Source organism: Camelina sativa, chromosome 8 (assembly GCF_030686135.1).
Source record: "Camelina sativa cultivar CO46 ecotype springtype chromosome 8, ASM3068613v1".
Taxonomy (NCBI): domain Eukaryota; kingdom Viridiplantae; phylum Streptophyta; class Magnoliopsida; order Brassicales; family Brassicaceae; genus Camelina; species Camelina sativa.
In genome coordinates, this window is record NC_141887.1 from 3836131 (window position 1) to 3858217 (window position 22087).

Consider the following 22087-nt stretch of genomic DNA (forward strand, 5'->3'; position numbering starts at 1 on the left):
TCTTTTGTAAACCCAAACCGACATATAATTTTGTTTAATTGTAAAATCTAAACCTTAAACTCTAACCACTCTTTTGTAAACCCAAGCCGACATATAATTTCATTTAATTGTAAAATGTATACCCTAAACTCTAACCACTCTTTTGTAAACCCAAAACGGCATATAATTTTGTTTAATTGTAAAAACTAAACCCTAACCATTTTTTTTGTAAACCCAAACCGACATATGATTTCGTTTAATTGTAAAATCTAAACTCTAATCGTTATTTTATAAACTTAAACCAACATCATTTCCCTAATAAAAAATCTACAAAATTGGTTTCTTTAACTTGTTTTGTCTTTTTATTTTAATTTTGATTTATTTTATAAATATGATATGACATGGCAGTTTGTTGTATTTTGATTGGTTAATTAAGAGGGAGTGAATAGGAGTGGTTCACTCCTAACGTGAAACTTAAGAATTTTTTTTTTTTTTTTCATTTTTCTACTACTAGAATCTCATTTCACAATGTCACTACTCACTAGTTATGTATATGACTGCCAAGGAAAAAAACTTTACAAAGATGAGGATAAAAAAAGAGAAGATAAACTTGTATTTCTGCATGTAAAGAATTAAGGTACTGCCAACTTCATCATGAATCTACTAAAAAATCATAAAGCATTATATGTTTCAACAAAAAAAAAGCTTTTGGAAAAGAACAAGCCGACTTGTAAAAGCAGTCTATAAAAATTATAAATTTGTTAATCATTCTACCAATATATTTCAATCATCTTTTGTAGCAATGCTTTTTAAAAGTGGATTGATGATTCACGTATAGGCTATACGGTATAGCAAAACACCAAAACAAATAGGGTAGGTCATGTCAGTATGTCCACCACTCGCACTATCAAGTACTAAACCGGTATACGTTAACCGTATGTCTAACCAAATTGTAAACCAATCAATTAATACTTCAATTGGGATAAGAAACAACATAACGGACAAAGGGTTTATAAAGCATCCAACAGAAATACAACTCTCACTCAGTCAAGACTTAAGACACAAACTCTTATAGTTGGGCTAAATTATTAATCAGATCCACAGTGGAGTAATCAAACGCAGAGATGTAGATCAGAATTGGAACAGCATTTCCGGAGAGTATCCCAGAGCTTCAAGGTTTGCAGCCATGGCCTTGTTCATTGGCGGTGGCCCGCATCTTAGGATCTGCGACATAAAATGAAACATAACAGGATTAAAACACCATTGATATTGTTCAATGTTTCATTCTCTTCAGTATTCTTGGATCTGTTTCAAACATTGACATATGCTGCAGTTTTGTTTCACTTATCATTTACAAGATGATGTTTTCAATATTATAGTTAGAAACCATGATGGTCGGGAATGTTCAATCAAGAACAGAGGAGGGTGTACCTGAACATCAGATGCCGGTGCAGGGCAATGAGTCTGAATCATTTCCTTAGATACAAATCCAACACCACCATCCCATGTTTCCGGAGGCTAATCATTGTTACAGAAGATAAAGCAAACCACCAAGAGCAAAAGGTATCAAGAAGAGTTTTCTTTAGGTAATTACATTAGATGGAACGCAAAAACATTTTATTTCCTTGCTAACCTGGTTCAAAACATAGTAGATTTTGAATTGATCAGGGTAATTGGCGGTAAGACTCTCCAATTCTTCCTGAAAAAAAGAAAAATATTAATTCACATCTAGTGTTTGAAAATAGTCGATGGAAACGCAAAACTTTAAGAATCAGCAGGTGAGAAGCGTTATACCTTTAAAAGAATGTCTTCGTATGTGACATTGGCATAAATGAGGTGCACCTTTGTCTTGTCTGTTGGGTTTTCTAGAATTGCTCTAGCGACCTTCACAAATAGGAAATAAAATGCGTTTCAAATATATACATTGGCTACAAAAAAACAACATTAAACGCAAACATATCAGACATACCTGGAACATAGGTGTGATGCCTGAACCTCCAGCAAGCATTCCAAATGCCCTAAACTGACCAGGTTGATACTTGAACCTACCCTATCAAAGAAAAGGTAATACAACAACAAAAGTTTGAGATTCAAGAAAAGTAAAGACCAACAAGTTTGATCAACTAAGCATAACAACTGAACTAAAAATACCTTAGGTCCCTTAACGGCAAGATGGTCTCCAACACGCATCTCCCTGAAATGATGAGACATCCTTCCTTGCGGATACATCTAGTTCCAGCATTTTACGTTAAAAGAGAAAGAACGAGCAATTCAAAAACCAAGTCAAGTTGACAAGTGTTTTGAAGCATATACCTTGATGACAAGTTCAAAACGTCCAACGTCTGAATCTAGTGTTGTTGGGGTGTATGGCTTGATAACATCTTCTCCTTGAGCATCCTTTCCCCTATTGAGAAAGTCAACATATTCATCACAACACCCATCAAAACTCTATCAAGTGGATTTCAACACAAAATCTAACCTAAAGTCTACAAATGAGTATAGCAATTTCTAAAAGGTTATACTAGTATCTAGCAACTTGCAGGAGTTTGAACTTTGATCTAAAAAATTCAGAGATTATGAACATAATATACAGAGCGGATAGATAAGAAGAGAAGTAAGAGTCGCAAACCTGCAACTGATGTGTTGTCCAATGGGAAGACCCAAGACAGAGGTAGAAGTAGGAAGTTCAAAGATGAACTTGGCCACATTGTGACTAAGTTGATCTTTCTTGACAAGCTTGAACTCCTTGAAATTCTCTGGATCCAAGCACACTATCCAAGAACCAACCAAAAAAAAGGATCAATTTTTCGTTTTTCTATGGGACTAATTCAACCTTCCCAAACAGATGCATACAACACAATCTCTTTGCCTAATTTTGAAATCAACCAGCCTTCTAAGAGAATGAATACTCAAATCAGTCAGCTACGTAATTTGTGAAGTGAAAAGTTTTGAATTGAGAGACCGAACCTCTACGTTTCTTGGAAGATGAGATAAAATAAGCAGCACCGGCACCGGCGGCGACAAAAGCGACGAAGACACCCAAAAGAATCTGACGATCTAGGGTTCGGAGAAACTCGGTATCCATAGCTTAACCCAAAACAAACAAAAGGAAGAAGTAAAAGAATCAAAATTGAATGATAAAAAAAAAAAAAAAAAAAAGGATTGTTGTAAAAATCAGAGCTTTTGGATTGGTTTGGAGTTGGGGTTGGATCTTTGCCTTGTTATTTCCGTCATTAAAACGAATGGGATGGAATCTGGTAGACCTACCCCCATCACGTTCTAGTTACCACTTTCAAACTTTTTTTTTTTTAATTATTCCATTAATTAATATTTGACCAAAAAATACAATTTCTAATATTTAAAAAAGAATTTTCAATCACTCATCTACCACAATTTTATCAAATCATATGACTATCCAAATTTTTTTGTGGATTAAAAAAAACACTACATTCAAGGATTGAGTATGGTGGTGGTTGGTGAATTCGATGGCTACTAGACTCATACATGTCGGCTCTGACTGACTGGTGCAATCTGTATACGAAAGTGGGTAGGGAAAGTGATATCTAGTTTGTAAACTTTTCTTTAAAAAGACTTCCATTTCAAAATAGGATATAGAGTATTTTGAATTATGGTGACAAAAAAATTAATTCTAACAGTCAAAACCATTGTATAAAAAAGTAATTTTCTTCTTGTAGATTACAGAGACTATTTCAAATTCATTGGCATTATTTGAGAGACTAATGTGTTGTTTAGTTTGGCATATACTCAAGTAGTTCTTTAGGTTTAAGGAGATAAGGCTTGCAGTGTTGCAACAATCTTGTACAACAAAGATTATCAAGATTCGGGGGACTAGGAAACATTATTAACTGTGAAAAGGATCAGGACGAGGATGTGTCATACTGTCATGGAGTTCGTTAATGGCGGTTCCGGTACCTAATTTCCCGGGGTTACAAGACAATATGTGTACTTTGTGATGAAATTGGGAAAAGCTTGCATCTACGTTGTGAAAGGAGATGCGTTCAAGATGATTCAGGTTGATTCTTTGCTTGATCAGTGGCCTTATCACCTCGCTTGTGTTCCCAGTTTGGTATCCATCACTTCATGTCAAAGAAAAGAACAAGAAACCGCAGTTTAGTTTCAGTACAATCCTGCTTCTTGTTTTGTTCTATAGCAAACTGAATTGAATTCAATGTTATAAGTAACTGAACCTGTTCTACGTGAACACCATATGCTAGCCAATTTCTCAGCAAACTCTTCTCGTGTTCCACTTATCATACTGTCGTGATCAGCACCAGCGACGATATCAACTTCCACAGCTGGAAAATTCCTCTTCATGTTGCTGGAGCAATGTGAAGGAACGATCATATCACAGTCGCCTTGTATCAAGTGAATCTTAACGCCATGATTATCAATCAAGGTTTTGAGATGTTCGTCAGCGAATTTGGAGCCACCGCATATCACATTGTGCATACTATGCCATGCCGAGTGATGTGTATGCCTTGTTATGTCCTTTATCTTCCAAGGAATCTCCCTAAACAAAACATCAAACCTTTATTGAAAGAAAAAAAGATAGCTTCAAACCAAGCAAATCACTCAAACCGGATCAAACGTTTTACCTTTTACCAAGACATAGCTTTATTAGCCATTCCCATATCATGTGATGCTTGCAAACTATGAAACAAACGCATCTACCGATATGTTCATACCAAGACATCACCGCTGTTCCAAATGCTAGTGGCGGCCATAACCTCTTTCGAGCGATCCGGTTCAAGACTGATCCTTCGGGGGATGAAGGAAAATAAGGCTGTATTGTAAAACACACACACACAAACATAAGTTCACAAATCGAATCTCTGTCAGATTAGGCTGAAAACATAAGATAAGAAAGAAAAGTAATGTCTCACCGGTGCGACAAGAGTGACGGATTTGACAATGTTGGAGTGTTTAGCAGCAAAAGCAAGAGCAATTAAGCAACCCATGGAATGTGCAACCACATGAAACGAATCTAATTGGTAAGGCTTGATAACAGATCTCTCTATCGTATCCACATGTTCTCTCAATGTATAAAGACTATCACTTGGCTTAGGACTCGCACCAAAACCCAAAAGATCAACCGCGAAGAGCCTATAACGATCTTGCTTAATGTGTTCAAACACAGTTTCTGTCCAAAAATGTGATGAACCCATAAAACCATGTATGAATATTACATTCTCTAACGATTCCTGAACAGAGTCCTCTGTTTAATTCAACATGTAACATCAAATGCAAATTGTAAGCAAACATTAAACTAATCAAACGATGAAGAGAAAATACTAAAATATATGTTAAATCTTTGACCTCGAGAAGTTGAATCTTTGACCACAACGTGAAGATTCTTATCTTCGTTTTTAGTCCACGAGTTACAAGATTGACATCCACAATCTGACCATCTATTCACCGACTCATGAATCTTAGATTTTCGCATTCTCCGAGAGAGCTTGGATTTGAAATTTCTCGCGAATCCCACAAACCACGTTCCCCGGAAAATGCTATTCCTCTGGAATAAAGTCTCCGAACACTCATTTTCACCCGTGGTATGTAGAGGAGACGTTTTGCAGTAACAGCCTTGGGATTTTCCCTCCAAAATCTCGTCGGCGAACTCGTAAGCGACGCAGAGAACCGCATCGATGAGGTCGAAGAAGAAGAATACGATGTAAGATAGGGCGGCGTGAATGGCTGTCCCGAATCTTCTCGGTAAAGACATAGAGAAGCGGAGGAGGGAATCTAGAGCGCCAGAGAAATTTGAGAGATGAGTGGTTAAGCCACGTCGTAAGAGAGAAGTTTTTGAAATTTATTACCAAAGTAAACAACAAATATTCAATGCATGCACTCTGAAATTACTTTAATGTTTTTTCTTTTCTTGTCGGCAATTCTTACGGATATGTTTAAAGGCCACAAGCTTGGCCGGCCCAAATGAGCAAAGGCCTGTTTACCCGCGGGTTTTTATGTTTTTTTTTCTTTCTTTTTCTTAATTTACCATAATCTACAACGACGTCGTTTTGTTGTATCAATGCCTTTTTAACATTGAGGTTCTCTTTGTGTTTTAACTTTTAAGAGCTTTCTGTTTAACTGTCTTAATGCTATATTGCTATCATCTATCAAAGCTTGTTGTGTTAGTTCGTATGGACCATTTGAGGTGGTGATAGTGTTGTTTTACTTGTGTGCATCGGATGGGAGAAGAAGCACATCAACTTTTCAAAGGATGCTATTGTTCACTCTAGATGGACAATGGAGTTTTTACCCATTTTGTGTATAAATGTTTAAGAGAATATAATATTAAGAAGTTGAACTAAAGAAATACAAAAAACGTAATTGTATGTTACTCCGCAAAAATGTTATGCTACAAGGTCATTTATCTCCTTCACCGGTAGGATCATAGTTGTTGATCTGAGGATTTCTCTGTTGTCGTTGAGAAGCTAGACGCCGTTCCAAGGGGGTTTTCCTCTTGCTGACAACAAATCTATTCACTCCTTTCCTCATCGGCATTATCGACGGGAAATCTTCGTCCGGGATCTGACTTAGCTCGGATATGTTCTTAATCTCGGCCACTCGCTTGAACCATCTCTCTGCTTTTGCTTCCTCTGACATGTCCAACAAGTCAGGTTCCTTCACTAAGGAACCTTCCAAGCTCTTTCTATTACTGCTCCTCCAAGCCATTGTTTCCGGATTGTTGCTTGATGGTTGTTTCGGTTCCTCTTCTACTACCTGAGAAATGTTTTCTGTTGCCGGAGCTGGAGCTGGAGCTGGAGGTGGAATAGTATCTGTTTTTTGCTCGGGTTGTTTCTCTTTGGCGAAATAGTCAGGTGGGAAAGGGACAAAGGGGACAAAGTCTGAATCTTGTGGTCTCTTGTTTGCTGGAGAAGTAAGTGAACGGTCTTTCTTCCTGCTCACCACAAACCGATTCTCTCCTTTCCGCATTGGCATTTTGTCAGATGAAATCTCTTCCGGTATCGTGTTTTCCAGGTCTGAAACGTTATGCAGTTCGGTGACCCTCTTGAACCACCTCGCAGTTTTCTCCTCTGATTCTTTATCATCCTCTTCAGGGTTATTTGTTTCTTTGCCAGAGAGATTCGCATTTGACCTGTCCTCTTGGAAGACATTTTGACTGTCACTTGAGACACCATCCATTTGGTTGTTTTCCGTCAGACCTATCTGTGTTTCTTCCTCAGGTTTCTTGGCAAACATGTCTGAAGGTAGTGGCACAAACGGGACAAAATTGGTGTTTATTGCCTGAGAAGATTCAAACCTCCTGGACGATACATTCTTGTCATCAGATTGAGAAGCCAAAGAGGATGAAGAACCGAGAATCTCATTCAAGCTCCTATGTGTTTTACTTCCCAAAACCTTATTGTTGTTTCCATCTGTAGCTACACTGTTCTCAGCATTAGACAACCTTCTCTCAAGAGGTGTTTTTCTAGTGCTAACAACATATCTGTTCACTCCTTTCCTTAATGGCATAATCTCTGGAAAATCTTCATCTGTATCAATATTGTTTGCTTCAGAACCACCCTGTGCTACTTTATTAAACCACCTCTGTGCTTTCTCTTCATTTTCAGCCAGTCTTCTCTCAAGTTCAGGATCATTTGAGTAACTCGAGTTGGATGAATTGAGTGAGAAGTCCCTGGGTCGCTTGCAGTCACATCTTAAGCAAGCTACATTCCTACCATAGTTGTAGAAATCACACCTGATGGGTGAAACAACCAAGAAAGAATGGAATTGTTAAACTCACCATTCCTCATTGCATTAACCATAAAGCAGTAGAGAGAAAACGAAGTTGCTTACTGGGGACAATCCCATTCACTACCAGTTAGCTGTCTCTTTGGTCTTGCTTCATCACACTGGAAGCATTTGACATTTCTCGCAAAGTTCATGCCACTGCACCTGTTTCAACAAATTCCCACATCATATATAGGTTCCGAAACAACAGCAAGACAATTACAACTTACTGATTTCTTAGCTCTAAAGATACCAGCTTTCAACCACAAAACTAGCCATATACAAATTCAAAGCTCAGATCCTGAAATTTTAATATCTTTCTACAGAAGTATAGCAACCAGCAGGCCATAAGAGATTTGCGTTAAAAGGCTACTGAGAGTTCAACAAATTCATACCTCGAGCAAATCCAGTCACCACGTTTCATCTCAATGTTCTTCTGATAAGACCCTTGTCCATTACTATCTGACATCTGATTTTGAATCGCGCGATGAACATTCAACTCAGGAGTACGAACAGTCATCTTAGCTAACTGGCTCAAGAGGCTTCGAACAGATGACTCCATAATATCTTGGTTATGGTGTTTGCTCCTTTCAGAAGAAGCAACAGCCACAACATAACTCAAAAGAAGCCTCATCAAATCAACTGTACTCGCCTTATCCGAATCCAGTATCTAATAAGAAACACACAAAAATATCAAACCACTGGGGGCACAAATCACTATTGAAGACGAGAATTCACAATCCACCACCACTAAAAGAACTTACCTTACCAATGCCAATGCCACTTCTTAGATAAAGGCTCAACCTTCTAAGTGAATCTGGACCACTCCTAAACAAAAATGGCTTTCCATTGTTCACCACCACTTCAACGTCTCTCCTCGAGAGCATTCTAGTAAAATAGTAAGTTAGTAACATCATCAGATTGAACAATTCAATCAAGAAGAGAATAGAGAAGCCACGAAACTGCAGCTAAACTTACTCAAGTAATTCAGGTCGATCACGAGCTAGAGCTAAGCAAGCGACAGCTGGACGGAGAAGTTCATTAGGAAAACCGGGAAAGAACTCGTTTTCCGAACCGGAAACTGAACCGGAATCTGAGAAGTAACCAGCTTGGGAGAGAGATTGGAGTAGCTCTGTCCATTCAGGTAGCTGGTGGTGATGATATGAAGGAACAAAATCTGCGGCGGAGACACGGGCTTGGTGAGTGTAGAACCGTCCGATGGGAAACGTGGGAATAAGCGGCGGTAAAGAGACGAGTTGACGGAGAGAACGGTGACCATTATTGGTTGAGCCGACGGAGGAAGGAGAATACGCCCGGCGGTGGAAACGGCGGACGTTGGTTAAGCGGCTGATGTAGAGGCCACGGAGTAGGAAGATAGAAGAAGGAGGAGGAGGATGAGGTGAGAAGAGAGAGAGGAGTCTGGTGGAGTTGTTCATCGTCACTCTCCTTCTTCGACGGTGGCCGCTCGGCGGAGAGGATAGAAGTGTGACGGGTTTTTATTTTTATTTTTCTTTTATTATTCGGATGGTTAGTGTAATATTTTTATCGGCGAGGATCATTTCTGTAAATTGTAAAACAAAATAGATTACAATGGCTAACATAGGCCATATATAGTTTATAAAGCAAGCCCATGTCCTGTTTTGTACTAATTGGGCTTTATCATTATGAATGTGTTTGGTACTTGTTAATCTCTCTTTCCATCGAAGGATGTTGTGAAGATTTTCTTAAGATCGTGTAATCAACTTCGGGAGCTCACTAAGACAACAACAGATTTCAAACGAAGAAAGCTGTGTCAGTGTCAGAGGCCGCATGTTTATCTATTTTATTTTTAAAAAATTATTCATTAATCAAAAATATGTAATTCATTCCTTTAAAAGGAATCGTACTAATAGTGGAATTAACCAACTGATAGTAATTCAATCTTACAGTATCCCTTCCTTCAGTAGACACTAGACAGTAGCAGAGCCATGTTTTGAAGATTAGCATGAGTCTTGTATCTTGAAATCTTCAATTTTTACAGTATAAAAAAAGGGCCTGATTCGGCATTTTTATTAAATTTCACGTTGCTTCAACATCAATTTTCGTGACTTGAAAAAGTTGAAATGTACATTGTTGACACACGCATGCACACTTTCTTTTTTCACTTAAAGCCGTAAAAACTTAAAAATGATTAAGTTTCCACTTATACTGCAGAGAAAAGCAATTTCGAGGATCTACAATCGTGTATGTATCACTTCTTGGTTTCAGAACTTGTAGTATATTGTTTTTTTGTGCGCACCGAAACTTGTAGTATATAAACTTAGAATATAGTATATAATGAAACCTAAAAATAGAAATTTAAACAAAGAAAATGAAGATTAATACATTAGTGGTTAGAGTGAAAGGGAAAGAATAATAGTGTGTGTTTTATCTTAATATCTTGAACGTGGGAGTCACTGTGAGTTAAAGTTGGGTGTGGATTAGTTGCCGATCACTGCCGTCAACTTTTGACTAATGTTTATTTTGATTAATACTTTTGCATACATTAAGCTATTTATATTGCAATAACGAAATTTTTTGTTTGGATCTATGTGGAGTACAGTATTGGTGACTACGTGGACAATTAACTGCCTTGATAATGACCTCAATCTAGTCCCGTAAGGTATAACCTCATTAATTCCCCTAACACTGTATTTTATCATTAATTAATTACTATTTATACGCTGATGTGATATGTTTTAGTTCAATGGACCGGCTAACAACTTTGGCATGATTTGTATTTAAATTCAATTTAAATAAAGAGACTTTATGTCATTACATCATGAGATAAAGCCCTAAATTCCTCAAATTAGTTAAAGTGTCTTCTTTTAAATTAATCAAGAAGTTTTAAAAGAAACTTTCTCTAAGTGAATGTAATTAGTGTGACTTATCTCATGAATCATGATTACATGCACGTTCAATATTTTACCATTTGGAGTTTCGATTTTACCTTTTTCTCTCCACTTTTTTCGATTTCTATAGTTCTGTTGAAAGATTGTCTCAAATTTTTATAAGGATAAGTTAAACACAATTCCATTAACAAAAAATGGTACAAGTGCGAGTGTTAGAAATTATGGTTAACCAATTAATGATCATATTCTTCGACCATATCTTCTGCTGGTCGATCAATAACTTGGACCGATAACAACCACTAACCATTTCGGTTGAGGTTATAAACCTTTTTTGTTGTCAACATCACAGAAACTTAATTTTTTAAAAGAAATGCGATTTTCGTAAAACTCACCGACGACTTTATCAAATGACGAACATAATCTGATGGATCCACGAACTACAAAGAAAGAACGAAACTCCGAATTGTGTAGAAAAAGCAATCCTATTATTCATTCAAATAAACTCAATGCAGCTGGATCTTTTCTAACGAGTTTTATTAGATCACCGTGTCAGTTGTACCATATTCAAGTCTATATCATGCGTTTTGCAGTATATTTTAGCTTCTTTTTTTTTTTTTTTTTTTTCCCTATGACAGTTATTTTAATATATCTTTTTAACTTTTGAAGTTATAGGGAACTAATGACGTTGTACCCTTGTACCACTATGATATTACAATGTTTCTGTGTTTTGCGTACCAAATTTTTCGTGAAGTAATACTTTAATATAACGGTTAAAAAAAGCAAGTACTATACTAAGAGTTTTGGCCGTTCAACTCTCGCGACATAGCCAACTACTACTGTATACCCACAATTATATACACGGTCTAAGAAAATGTTAGAAGTGTGTTCAACTTATTTTCTTAACTTCTAATATTTATAAGTGTAAGTGAAAAATAATTCAAAATTAATTTTTTCAATTACTTCCAAATTAAAGTTCTAAAACTTCTAACTCTACCTTAATACATTTTACACATATATTGATATATATATATATGGTTTCAACCATTTACATATATGTCAATTACATTAATATAAACCGATATTTTTTAACTTAATATCGTGTTTAAAAAAAACATTTTTACCATTTTAACTATACCACCATCTCTTATAGCTTAAAAACAATTGCAAAAAAAATCTAATAGAAATTTAAATTGAAGACGTCAAATTCTTAGTAATCTCATATATATATATATATTTGTTTGTGTAAATAGTAATCTCAGATATAATTATAATCCCTAAAAACTAAGGGCATGTCCAACACAGAAATTGCAGGAGATTCTCAAAAAAAAAAAAAATAATAATTATATAGTTATATTTTAATTTTTTAATAAAACTAAACTAATAAAAATTATGTATGGCCTATAAACAATAGGAGAAACGTTTCTACAACAAACAATTTCACAAACAATTCTCTTCCTAGTGGGGTTAACTTTTGAGATTTATAATTAAAATTTGGCCCACAAAAAACATGAGTAACCCAATAAGCATTCCCACCGGACTCGGTCTAACAAATCAAAATGATTATATATGATTATATATGCACATTGCACAACATCTTCCATGTTTTTTTTGTTGTGTATGTGTATCTCTTTGATACTATATCATTTACCCCTAGATAAATTTACAGTCCAAAAACTCCCTCTTCCACTTTCTCTTCTAGCTAAACAAGCTGGCTTTCTCTCTTTTATTTCTGTACTGTAAATTTGTAATAGGCACTTGCATTATAATTCAAAAGTCTTAATAAAACAAACAAACAAAAAGAAAAAGGTGGGATTGGTCCATAACGGTTCGGGGAACTTTTCTATTTGAACCGGAAACAGAAAATCGTGAGGACGGTACACGTGTTAGGTAAGAACACGATCCGCTCGTGTGTAACAGCCAATGATGTCGTCATTCCACGTCGGTACGTACAAGACCTTTTTTTTTTGTTTTGTCGTCAAACACAAAGTTTTCAAAATTAACGAAACCGTTCCCATAACCGAAACTCGAATAAAAACAAGACACAATAAATTTATATGTCTGGGTACTTTTCTGTCGTTTTCTCTAGTTTCTAACGTTTATTCGTGTTTAATTTTTGTTTTCTTCTTCATTTATTTATTTATTTTTTTGTTGAATTTAATTTTAGTTCGAGTTTCATCAGTTACATGATTTCTCTCTTTTACGTCTCTATTTTTAATCCATGAAAAAATATGTGATTGGCATACTCGATCTAATCTAGTACATCTCTCGTCTTCAGTTCAAGATTTATGGAGTTAAAGAAAGATTATGGAGTAAGTTGTTACGCATGAAAGATACATTCAAACGAATGACCACTCAATTCTAATACTATAAAGTAGATATGCAAGAATCTAAAGTTTACCACTTATAGTGTTTAATGGGAGCATAAATGGTCCACATCATTGAATAATAATGGTCTTCAGTAGTTTTTCTTTTAACTATTTTAGTTCTTAAGAAATTAATTGAACCTTTAATTTCTTTGTCACCCATTCTCAATTTCTTTTTTACTTTCAGTTGTCTTACATTAACATTAGGAAAACTATTTTCTCTAACTTTTCGTACCTAATCCATAATTATTTTAATCAATTCAATAGTTACAATAAAAAAAAGTTTACAAATTAAAGATGATATATTTCTTTCCTGGGAGAAATTTACACCAAATCTGTAAAAATATAGGATGCGCATATATTTTCCGTTTGCTACGCCTGTATTTCCAATAAATGTCGTACAACTTTGGTTTGAGTTCATGCATTTCAGTTATAAGAAGAAAAAAAAAACATTGCTTTAATGCCACTGATTATATCGAAAACGACGTCGAAGTTCAAAAGATCTCTGAAGTACTTGATGAACTAGTTTTTTTTTTTTTTTTTGATACTTGAACTAGTTGTTGAGCTAATCATGATGATTACTTTATAATTTAACTACACAAGACGAATATATATATATATATATAGATATACATACACACATATACGTTATGGTTATGGAGAACAGAAAACTCATAAAAGCAATTTATTTCACACCCTTTGAGATCTTTTCTTGCTTTGTGTCCGAAACAGACAAAAATTGATTCTGTTGTTTTTTCCCATAATTAACTCACACACACACACGAACGTACGTGCAATATCTGTATGTGTGCATAGTATAGTAGAGCCACACGAGCGGTTCAAAAATGTTTTTGGAGTTTCCGAGACTGTTGAGACTGTGGGACCTATGGTCATCGAACCCTCCACACGCACGAGCGGGTCTCTCGTTTTGCATGCATCAACACTACACGTACCCACCGACTTTTCCAAAGCCTTTACTTTTGCACGTGTAGAGAGAGAGAGAGAGAGAGTGAGTGAGTGATTAGTTGTTGTACTAAAAGTATCTCACTATTCGAAGTTTTCGTTTCAACAGAAAATAGAATGCAACGTTATGGAAAACGTGAACCTTAAATCTTTCTAATACATTTTCTAATTGTCAGAAGAAACGATAACAAGTAGCGCATACATATAAAATTATTAAAATTGGTTACAGACCTAGCTCGAAACTTATAAGAACGAGTTTTACCACCATCGACTATAAATATACTGTAGTTCAAATAATTAAGATCGTATTCGTACGTAATTAATTATATAAACCCATTGTTTTCACCAAGAAACGAATATAAAACCATTTTAATGGGATCATTAGGCCTGAGATGATAATTAACACAACATTTGATTGAACATATGCTATTATAAAAGTTTCCTTACATTTTCTTTTGGTGTTTGAATAAACAGCTAGCTATCAATTTTGTTCTCAATGAACATTTAATAACCACTCATCATCATTTTTACTCTTACATATTCTTGTATTTATTAATTTCTAAATAAATGTCAGTCAAATATAACTCAATAATTTTTTTATAGAGAATCTCTCTTTCCTCTTCCACCATATAAACAGTGAAAAGCCATTCAAGTGGTCTCTCTCTCTCTATCCTATTCCTCCCTCTATTCTTAGTTTCTCTTCCTTTCATCCCTAAACCCAGAAGAAAAAAAAATGAATCCAAATCTCCTTGAGAAAGATCTAAGGGGTAATGAACCTATCAATGGGTCGAGAAGATTCGAAGACGCAAACAACTTCGGATCTCTACCAAACTCACACACTACTGCTTCTCGTAAAACTTCACTCACCAACCTCTCTCTCTCTAGACTCCATCCTCACAACAAATCAGCCTCAGCCTTGGAGCCGGAAGATGAACATGAGAAAGAGAAGGGTGAAAACGAAAAGAGTCTGAGAATGAGGGGTAAAAGTGGAATTAACACAAAAGTATGCTCACGAGGACACTGGAGACCAACAGAAGATGCTAAACTCAAGGAGCTTGTTGCCCAGTTTGGTCCCCAAAATTGGAACTTGATTGCTCACCACCTTCTTGGTAGATCAGGTACATTTATTTTTACTTTTCTTGGTCAACTTAACTATTTCCTTCACTTTTTTACTCAAAATTTCGTAAATGTAAGTATTGTCAACAAATATTGTTAAGGAGAAGAAAATTAATCATATATGTTAAGAAATCTAAACAATCTGGTGAAATTGAGTTTCCAAAATTATTAAGCATTTTTCATAACCGTGCGTGTTTAGATATTTTTATTAAAAAAGTTTTTTTTTAAATATGTATGTAATCAGTAAGTTAGACTACATTATATATACGGCTATATAATTAAATATTCAACAATATACAATGGCTAGTGACATAACGCTTGATAGTAACTAATTTATATATTATGAGGGATACGTAACTAATGTTGCTTCTTGGATTACAGGCAAGAGCTGTAGATTGAGATGGTTTAACCAACTCGACCCAAGAATTAACAAGAGAGCCTTCACGGAAGAAGAAGAGTGTAGGCTTTTAGCAGCTCACCAAGCGTATGGGAACAAGTGGGCTATGATCTCACGTCTCTTCCCGGGACGTACCGATAACGCCGTCAAGAACCATTGGCACGTCATCATGGCTCGACGGACTAGAGAAAGCCAACGACAACGTCAACAGCCTCCTCAGGCGCCGTCGAGAGACGCTGAAAGGACGGTTTCGTCCTCGTGCCGCTATAATCACGAGGAGTTCTTCGGTAACGTTGCGAACGGTAGTTTCGTCAATGAAGAAGACGATGAAGATGACGACGATGGCTCAGCTGTCTCTACTTGTACGACGGAGCTCTCTCTCACTCCACCTTCTTCGGCTTACCAGCCTCGCTTCTTGAATTACGATAACACCCTTGCCTCAGGTAACATTTTATTTGTTAGCTTGTGCTATTATTTTTACTATTATTGTTTTTATTTTAACTCTATTGACCTTGAGAGTTGAGACATTGAAAGTATAGAAACTTGGAATGTTTTTTTTGCTTTAACAAAAAAAATTTTGGAATGTTTTTCTCTTTTTGGTTTTCTTGAGAAGTGTTTTCGTGAATCTAACTATAATGATTTCGGTCGGTTGGTCGAGATCAGATTGCAATCTTTACTGGGTGTATCGTTGATCATGATTAGTTTATGCTTATACCGGTAGAACCAAATATGATTTGTGGTCTAAATTTAGCTTAGTGATTCCAGTCTTGTTAAGATTTTTATTTATTTTTTTAATGTTGAAAGCATATTAAATGATAATTTTGGCCTGCATGTTGTTTAACCGACGATGAGTGACCACTTCCTATATTTTCATATATATGGCTATAATTATAAATTTTGAATGACAAGAGAGAGTAAGAATACGTTTTTTACATCGTAAGAGTACCTTTAGGCTTAATAATATAAGGAGGTGAAGTACTATTGTCACGTTACTATTTCAATACAACAAAATTTCACGTGGGGGCTGAGAAATTATTTTTCTAATCTTGCAGGTAAAGATGGTCAGTGTGTGCAGAGAGCAGAAGTAAATGGCATATATGGTAAAAAGATGGACCATCAAAATCACCACACAATCTCAGTCAGTGAAAGAAAGGTGGAGATGAAGATGAAGAGTGGCTTTTACTTCTTTGATTTTCTTGGAGTTGGAGCTTCTTGATTAATTAGTTGCAGAACTAGGGTTCAGTAATGATGAGGGAGAACTGTGAGATAAAAATATGGGTTTAGTTTCTTCTATTTTTCCTGGTTAATTTTAGGCATGTTTGTTTAACATCTTAATTTGGGCTTTGGAGGAAATTAGCCGGGGGTATTAGCGAAAACTAAAAAAGTAAAATAATAATAATAATAATAATAATTTTCTAGAAGTTAATTACTTGTCAAGAAATAAAATTGAATATAAGTAATCTCTTTCCAGTATAATTAAAATAAAATTACAAAATAATTTGCATCGTGAATATGTGTTAACGTTTCGAACTGAGTTACAAATTTTGATCATTTTCTTGGTATAGTATTTCACAAGCTTTGATCAATTTTTGGTAGTAAATTACAACATATTGCATAATTATATGGAAGATGTTATATTTTTTCTTGAATATGCTATATGTAAAACATATTCAGAACTTCTTTTTTTTTTTTTTTTTTTTTTTGTCATCTCTGTTATAAATCATCATTATGAATATTTGATAATCAATGTAAGAAGTTAAAGTATAACCTTTCATAAAAAATAACTATTCTGTTAGATGAATCAATATAGAGTTAAATAAATAATAGAAATTAGTAAAATATTATACTTAGTATTACTATTATAAGATGTTTTACTGTATAAATCTCAATTACTCGGTCGGGTCAGATCCCTAGTGTCCGCTTCAATTATACCAGCCACATAGGTTAGTTGGGCACAGATATACAAAAGAAACCCATAAACAGACTTTTCATTTCAAAGGGCCTAATAGGCCCACTTGGTTAATCTCCAAAGAACCCATAAAACAGACTTTAAAATTTTGTGTATAAACAACGGAATATGCTTGGGAACTGTTTTGAGTTTTAGGAATGTACTAATTAAGATCTAGCATTACATTAACAAAATCAAAATTAACATCATCGTTAAAATATTTTGAGTTCAAAGGACATATTTTTCCACAAACTAGATCTATAATTAAGATTTGGCTTGTTTTGTTGGTTAAGGTTTGTGTTCAGGCGAGCAAGAATCGACAAGAAAACAAAATATCTGACAGAGTCCAACATTTATTTAATCCAATTATACACGAAAGACACAAAATCAATAGACGTAAAGAAAAAGAAAATAAAATAATAATTCGACTGTATAATGTTTCCACACAAGATATAGCCAGTTCAGTAGTTCATGTCTGTCTCGGTACCTGTCGATGACAAAAATGAAACAAATAAAAACAGATTTACAATTAGGAAATAATTATAGTAATCGTGTTAGGTTTTATTATTGGTGATTAATTAATGATTATGTTGAAAAACCCTAATAAGAAACATTTTATATTTCTAGAAAATCTGAAAATGTTGACACCGTCTATGTATTTGATCAAGAGAGAATATAAATTCCCAAGGTCTCTTTTACCAATGAACTCAATAAAATACTCGATAGTTTTGCATAATTACTCGGATTTTATTGGTTCTTGTGTTCTTACTTCTTGGCTATATTCTTTATATTTCGAGAAATTGTATATGTTTTCATTAAAAAACTTTAACCAAACCAAAAAGGTCGATACATCTGACATCAATCCGTAAAGCTTAACTAAATCACAAAACTTCAGTTACAGATATTAAATTTCTACAAAAAATGATATCCATTTATTACGTAAACCGACAATCATCATATTGATTTTTATTTTATTATATTGTCTGCAGAACTATTTTATTATAGTAACAGGTGCATCAGAGATAGGTTGAGATTAATTTATGCAGACAATTAGGACTTGACCAGAATTAGGTTACAGGCTCCAGCCCATTTTCACAGACTAATTTGAAATACGAAATACTATAGAATTCATTTATGAAATACATGTGGTAAAATAATGACTTCCATCATGAGAAAAAGGTCTAGAGATCATATATGATTTTTTTTTTTTTTGGTTAAATCATATCTATAAACATTCATCAGCACTTTTTGTTCATAGTGTATATATTAATAAAAATAGTGAATTAAAATTTAGTTACCAGGAAATAAGCTTGGCCATGTTGTAAAGAATGCATCAAGAAACCAAACTCATCAGTGGGAAGAGGTAGACCAGAGGAATGAAGTAACACCGAATCTTCACCGAACGTTGCTTTCATGTCTATCCTTCCTTTTGTTACTTCCGTCGGAACCCCATTTATGAACACCGTCATTAACCCTTTAAGTGATAGAAGAAGTATAATAATTTATACAAGAACAAAGATTTGAGAGTTAGCTCTCAAAAAACACAAGATGGTAGCCTAACATAAGTATTAACTTAAAAAAAACAACTTCAAACCCACCTGAAAAAGGAACATGACTTTCTTTCTTTACACTTTCAAATACTGTATTTAATTAGTTTATTGAAAACATGAGCCATTCAAATATTTATAATTTATAAACCCAAAATTTTACGGTGTAAAAAATAAAAAAGGAGCCATGCAAATGAACGATTCACCTTGTTGGTATTGGAAATTGGAGTTTTCATCAGAAGGGCAAAACATCGAATGAGCGTTTGAGCTATGCTGATGATGATGATCAGATTCATGGCCAAACATTGTAAAAAAATTCTCCATGCCATTGGTCTCACACCCACCACTTGAAGAAGAGAGGCCGAGTAAAAAAGAAGAGACTTGAGATGACGAAGAAGTTCCATTAAGGAAGTAATTAGCTGATGATGAGTTGCTACAACTTCCAAATCCCAAATCAATCTCGCTGTTTCTGTATGGATATTGATGCATGGTCATGGCTGTCATGTGCTGGTGGTCTGCAGCTCCTCCTGAGGTGGCGGGTGCGGCGGTGGCGGCTTGAAGCTGCCGCTGTCTCCGGCGAGATCTTGACCGTCGGTTTTGAAACCAGTAGAAGACGTTTGCGTCTCCCACTGCACCGAATTTCTCAAGCATCTTTCTTATCCTCACCGTCTCGTCTTTTGGTGGGTTAACAATACCACTGTTAAAGATGGATTCGAGTATCAAGATTTGCTCCGGTTTAGGTGACCAGCGTGACCGTACCGGTTCGGTAGAAGTGGAGGTGCTCTGCGATGCTCCTTCTTGATCCATTATTTATCAAGATTCAAGAATATGCTTGTTTTTTGTTTTTGTTTTTGTTTTTTTTGGGACTATGGATATTAAGTAAACGCAAAGGAGACTGTGTGGTGCCTTGAGGGAAGATTTTTGTAATGGATTTATAGGAGAGAGATTCGCAATGAATCTTCGCTTTGTTTTCCTTAAATATTAAGTTACACTACTGGAGTGTTCTCACTCAAATATATAAATATTATTATATAAGGTACGGTCGAATATGTTAACACGTATTCCCGAGAGGCAGACGGGTTAAAAAATTGAGATTGCATATCATTTGATGATATAACAAAACTAGCAAAGAAATGCTTTACACCATTACATTATATATTAAGTAGACCAAGTTAGAAACAAACATTGAGTTGATGATAAAACTAGCAAAGAAATGCTCTCACTGATAGAACGGCGTCATCACAACAATGCAAATAAATTCAAACTCCAGTAGCAAAATCTATCAAATGAGAAAAGTATCCAATTAGGTTATTGTAAAATGACGGATTCTATATCAATCATCTTATCAAACATATAAAAAAGTAAACTACGTCATACTCAGACATGTTTGTTCTAATAGTACTATAGTTCCTATTCTATCTAATAATGCGATTTCGAAGGTATTATATATGCTAATCCGTTGTGATTAAATTTCGTGACCTTAGAAAAAGCAATGTGAAAAGTTCGTAGGCCCTAACCGAAAATTAATTACACGGAAAAATACCGGTTATGATTGTCTTGCTTTCTGCGATACAAATTTATTAGTTCTTTTATAAATTTATTGAATAGCAAATAATTTTTCGAAACCTTGGGCGGACCTCGTTGCTTTAAATGTGGAAAAAAGATTATCGTGACGTCATGCAACAGAGGCCAAAAAAGATTTGGTTTGTCAAGTAAAAGTTGTCTTAGATTGAGATTTCTAGTGATAAGACATAAGATTTTAACTCCTCACGCGCACACACACACACATATATATATATATAGCAACGTTAGCCGATCAAAACTATCTAGATTATAGAGTCACTTTAATATGTTTTACTCTGAAAAAGTCGTATCCTGTAAAAGAAAATTTCTCAAAGGAAAAAGTTGAATACATGAAAGAAACAGTTATTTTATGCTGTTAGAGGAAATAATTTAGTTTAATTCTGCGATTTTGTTGATTATTCTTATGTTATTATGTCATCCGAATCGATTCTTATAGTACTGGATTGAATCTTGAAACGTTATTTTATGTAAATCATAGTTGGTCGAGAAGTTTATAAACTAATATTAAAAATGACAAGAAATAGATACTTAGGATTTTGTTTCAATCTTTGAATTTAGATTTCCAACGTAACATTTGCATTGTTAACCAGTGACTTCAGATAAAAGCACTCTAGTATTGCCTACGTACTTGACAAACTAGATATTTCTTCTTCTTTTTTTTTCTTAAAATAAGTTTTACACAACAATTTGTCATTTTCAGTCAACATCCACGATAACTACTAATTAGATCAAGGTGGTACATAATTTAGTCTAGTTTATTCTAGAATTCACAATCCACTTTCATTAACCATGAATCTTAGTTATCTGTGGAGCCGTGGAGGGACAAAGATACAAAATAATTTTCTACTATTAACATTACTTAAAAAGTTAAAATGCCAAAAAGAGTCTTGTTTTAAATACACTTCCTTTTTGATTGTTAACAACAAAGTTGTCCGTGTACCGTATGCGTATGTATTGGTATTGGTGCATGTACGTATGCATATATAAAATTGCGTTAAAAGGTAAGAGCGTCGAAAGATACAATAGGCGACAATCTGTTTTTTTCAGATGCATTCTGGTTTTTGACGATTTGTGTTACTCGCTTAGCTGTTTCAGCTCAATTTTTTTTTGTTTAATTACTACCTCAAAATACTATTTTAAAGTTTCATTTCTCTGTACTTTCTCTTTCTTCTCACATGGCCACCTTCTAAAATTTACTTATAACCGATCAAGTTAATAAGCATTTTCTCTTTTCTTAAGTTAAGAGTTTTATATTATAATAATTTCTGTACTTTTTGTTTTGATACTTATAAAATGATTCTTAGTATAGTGTAATCTGTTTGAATATTTTCTTGTTAACTATATTATGCATAAAACTTCTTTTTGGATCTACAACGTTTTTTTTTTTGACAAGATCTACAACGTTTATTTTACACTTTGTAAAATCATGAACGAGAATAACTGAAACACCGATATATTATAGTATTCTCTGAAGAAAGAAAAAACGCCGACACTTTTAAATATAGTGATTTACATATATTACAGAAGGGTCTCGAAATACCTTTAGTTTCATGCACAGCAGGAAA

At 34.7% G+C, this 22087-nt stretch overlaps 5 protein-coding genes across 6 annotated transcripts; 1 reads left to right on the forward strand and 4 right to left on the reverse strand.

Moving 5' to 3' along the window:
• Nucleotides 1-921: 921 nt before the first annotated feature.
• LOC104709195 (NADH--cytochrome b5 reductase 1) lies at nt 922-3528 on the reverse strand. Its single transcript, XM_010425847.3, has 9 exons — nt 2947-3528; nt 2609-2750; nt 2293-2383; nt 2131-2208; nt 1949-2029; nt 1774-1863; nt 1613-1678; nt 1411-1497; nt 922-1203 (listed from the first exon to the last, which is right to left on the reverse strand). Exons 1-9 carry the CDS (start codon nt 3062-3064, stop codon nt 1111-1113), a joined length of 846 nt encoding a protein of 281 aa, XP_010424149.3. The 5' UTR covers nt 3065-3528; the 3' UTR covers nt 922-1110.
• Nucleotides 3529-3743: 215 nt separating this feature from the next.
• Nucleotides 3744-5844, reverse strand: LOC104706075 (putative lysophospholipase BODYGUARD 4). Its single transcript, XM_010422204.3, has 5 exons — nt 5317-5844; nt 4884-5215; nt 4596-4783; nt 4188-4510; nt 3744-4076 (listed from the first exon to the last, which is right to left on the reverse strand). The coding sequence occupies exons 1-5, from the start codon at nt 5720-5722 to the stop codon at nt 4042-4044; spliced, it is 1284 nt and encodes a 427-aa protein (XP_010420506.1). The 5' UTR covers nt 5723-5844; the 3' UTR covers nt 3744-4041.
• A 396-nt stretch (nt 5845-6240) lies between these two features.
• LOC104706076 (zinc finger protein VAR3, chloroplastic) lies at nt 6241-9323 on the reverse strand. Of its 2 annotated transcripts, none has more exons than XM_010422205.3 (5): nt 8713-9323; nt 8499-8622; nt 8130-8404; nt 7801-7899; nt 6241-7702 (listed from the first exon to the last, which is right to left on the reverse strand). In XM_010422205.3, the coding sequence occupies exons 1-5, from the start codon at nt 9168-9170 to the stop codon at nt 6367-6369; spliced, it is 2292 nt and encodes a 763-aa protein (XP_010420507.2). In that variant the 5' UTR covers nt 9171-9323; the 3' UTR covers nt 6241-6366. The 2 variants fall into 2 exon arrangements, with proteins under 2 accessions (XP_010420507.2, XP_087318702.1); XM_087462576.1 differs by having other exon boundaries at nt 8504-8622; nt 8713-9311.
• Nucleotides 9324-14317: 4994 nt separating this feature from the next.
• On the forward strand, nt 14318-16864 carry LOC104706077 (transcription factor MYB56-like). Its single transcript, XM_010422206.3, has 3 exons — nt 14318-15048; nt 15428-15886; nt 16496-16864. Exons 1-3 carry the CDS (start codon nt 14664-14666, stop codon nt 16657-16659), a joined length of 1008 nt encoding a protein of 335 aa, XP_010420508.1. The 5' UTR covers nt 14318-14663; the 3' UTR covers nt 16660-16864.
• Nucleotides 16865-17724: 860 nt separating this feature from the next.
• Nucleotides 17725-19926, reverse strand: LOC104706078 (WUSCHEL-related homeobox 12-like). Its single transcript, XM_087461416.1, has 3 exons — nt 19145-19926; nt 18690-18865; nt 17725-17878 (listed from the first exon to the last, which is right to left on the reverse strand). The coding sequence occupies exons 1-3, from the start codon at nt 19743-19745 to the stop codon at nt 17861-17863; spliced, it is 795 nt and encodes a 264-aa protein (XP_087317542.1). The 5' UTR covers nt 19746-19926; the 3' UTR covers nt 17725-17860.
• Nucleotides 19927-22087: the final 2161 nt, after the last annotated feature.

What these genes read in the sequence shown, in the direction of transcription:
- LOC104706076 (XM_010422205.3), bottom strand. Translation starts at nt 9,170, where the DNA reads ATGAACAACTCCACCAGACTCCTCTCTCTCTTCTCACCTCATCCTCCT. An exon ending in GTGGCATTGGCATTGGTAAG is followed by an intron (nt 8,405 to 8,498) that starts GTAAGTTCTTTT and finishes GTTTCTTATTAG; the next exon opens with ATACTGGATTCGGATAAGGC. An exon ending in GGTGACTGGATTTGCTCGAG is followed by an intron (nt 7,900 to 8,129) that starts GTATGAATTTGT and finishes TTGTTGAAACAG; the next exon opens with GTGCAGTGGCATGAACTTTG.
- LOC104706078 (XM_087461416.1), bottom strand. Translation starts at nt 19,745, where the DNA reads ATGGATCAAGAAGGAGCATCGCAGAGCACCTCCACTTCTACCGAACCG. An exon ending in CAATTTCCAATACCAACAAG is followed by an intron (nt 18,866 to 19,144) that starts GTGAATCGTTCA and finishes TATCACTTAAAG; the next exon opens with GGTTAATGACGGTGTTCATA.
- LOC104706077 (XM_010422206.3), top strand. Translation starts at nt 14,664, where the DNA reads ATGAATCCAAATCTCCTTGAGAAAGATCTAAGGGGTAATGAACCTATC. An exon ending in CCACCTTCTTGGTAGATCAG is followed by an intron (nt 15,049 to 15,427) that starts GTACATTTATTT and finishes CTTGGATTACAG; the next exon opens with GCAAGAGCTGTAGATTGAGA. An exon ending in CGATAACACCCTTGCCTCAG is followed by an intron (nt 15,887 to 16,495) that starts GTAACATTTTAT and finishes CTAATCTTGCAG; the next exon opens with GTAAAGATGGTCAGTGTGTG.
- LOC104706075 (XM_010422204.3), bottom strand. Translation starts at nt 5,722, where the DNA reads ATGTCTTTACCGAGAAGATTCGGGACAGCCATTCACGCCGCCCTATCT. An exon ending in CCGTCACTCTTGTCGCACCG is followed by an intron (nt 4,784 to 4,883) that starts GTGAGACATTAC and finishes TTTACAATACAG; the next exon opens with CCTTATTTTCCTTCATCCCC. An exon ending in ATGGTGTTCACGTAGAACAG is followed by an intron (nt 4,077 to 4,187) that starts GTTCAGTTACTT and finishes TTTGACATGAAG; the next exon opens with TGATGGATACCAAACTGGGA.
- LOC104709195 (XM_010425847.3), bottom strand. Translation starts at nt 3,064, where the DNA reads ATGGATACCGAGTTTCTCCGAACCCTAGATCGTCAGATTCTTTTGGGT. An exon ending in GTTTTGAACTTGTCATCAAG is followed by an intron (nt 2,209 to 2,292) that starts GTATATGCTTCA and finishes TGCTGGAACTAG; the next exon opens with ATGTATCCGCAAGGAAGGAT. An exon ending in ACGAAGACATTCTTTTAAAG is followed by an intron (nt 1,679 to 1,773) that starts GTATAACGCTTC and finishes TCTTTTTTTCAG; the next exon opens with GAAGAATTGGAGAGTCTTAC.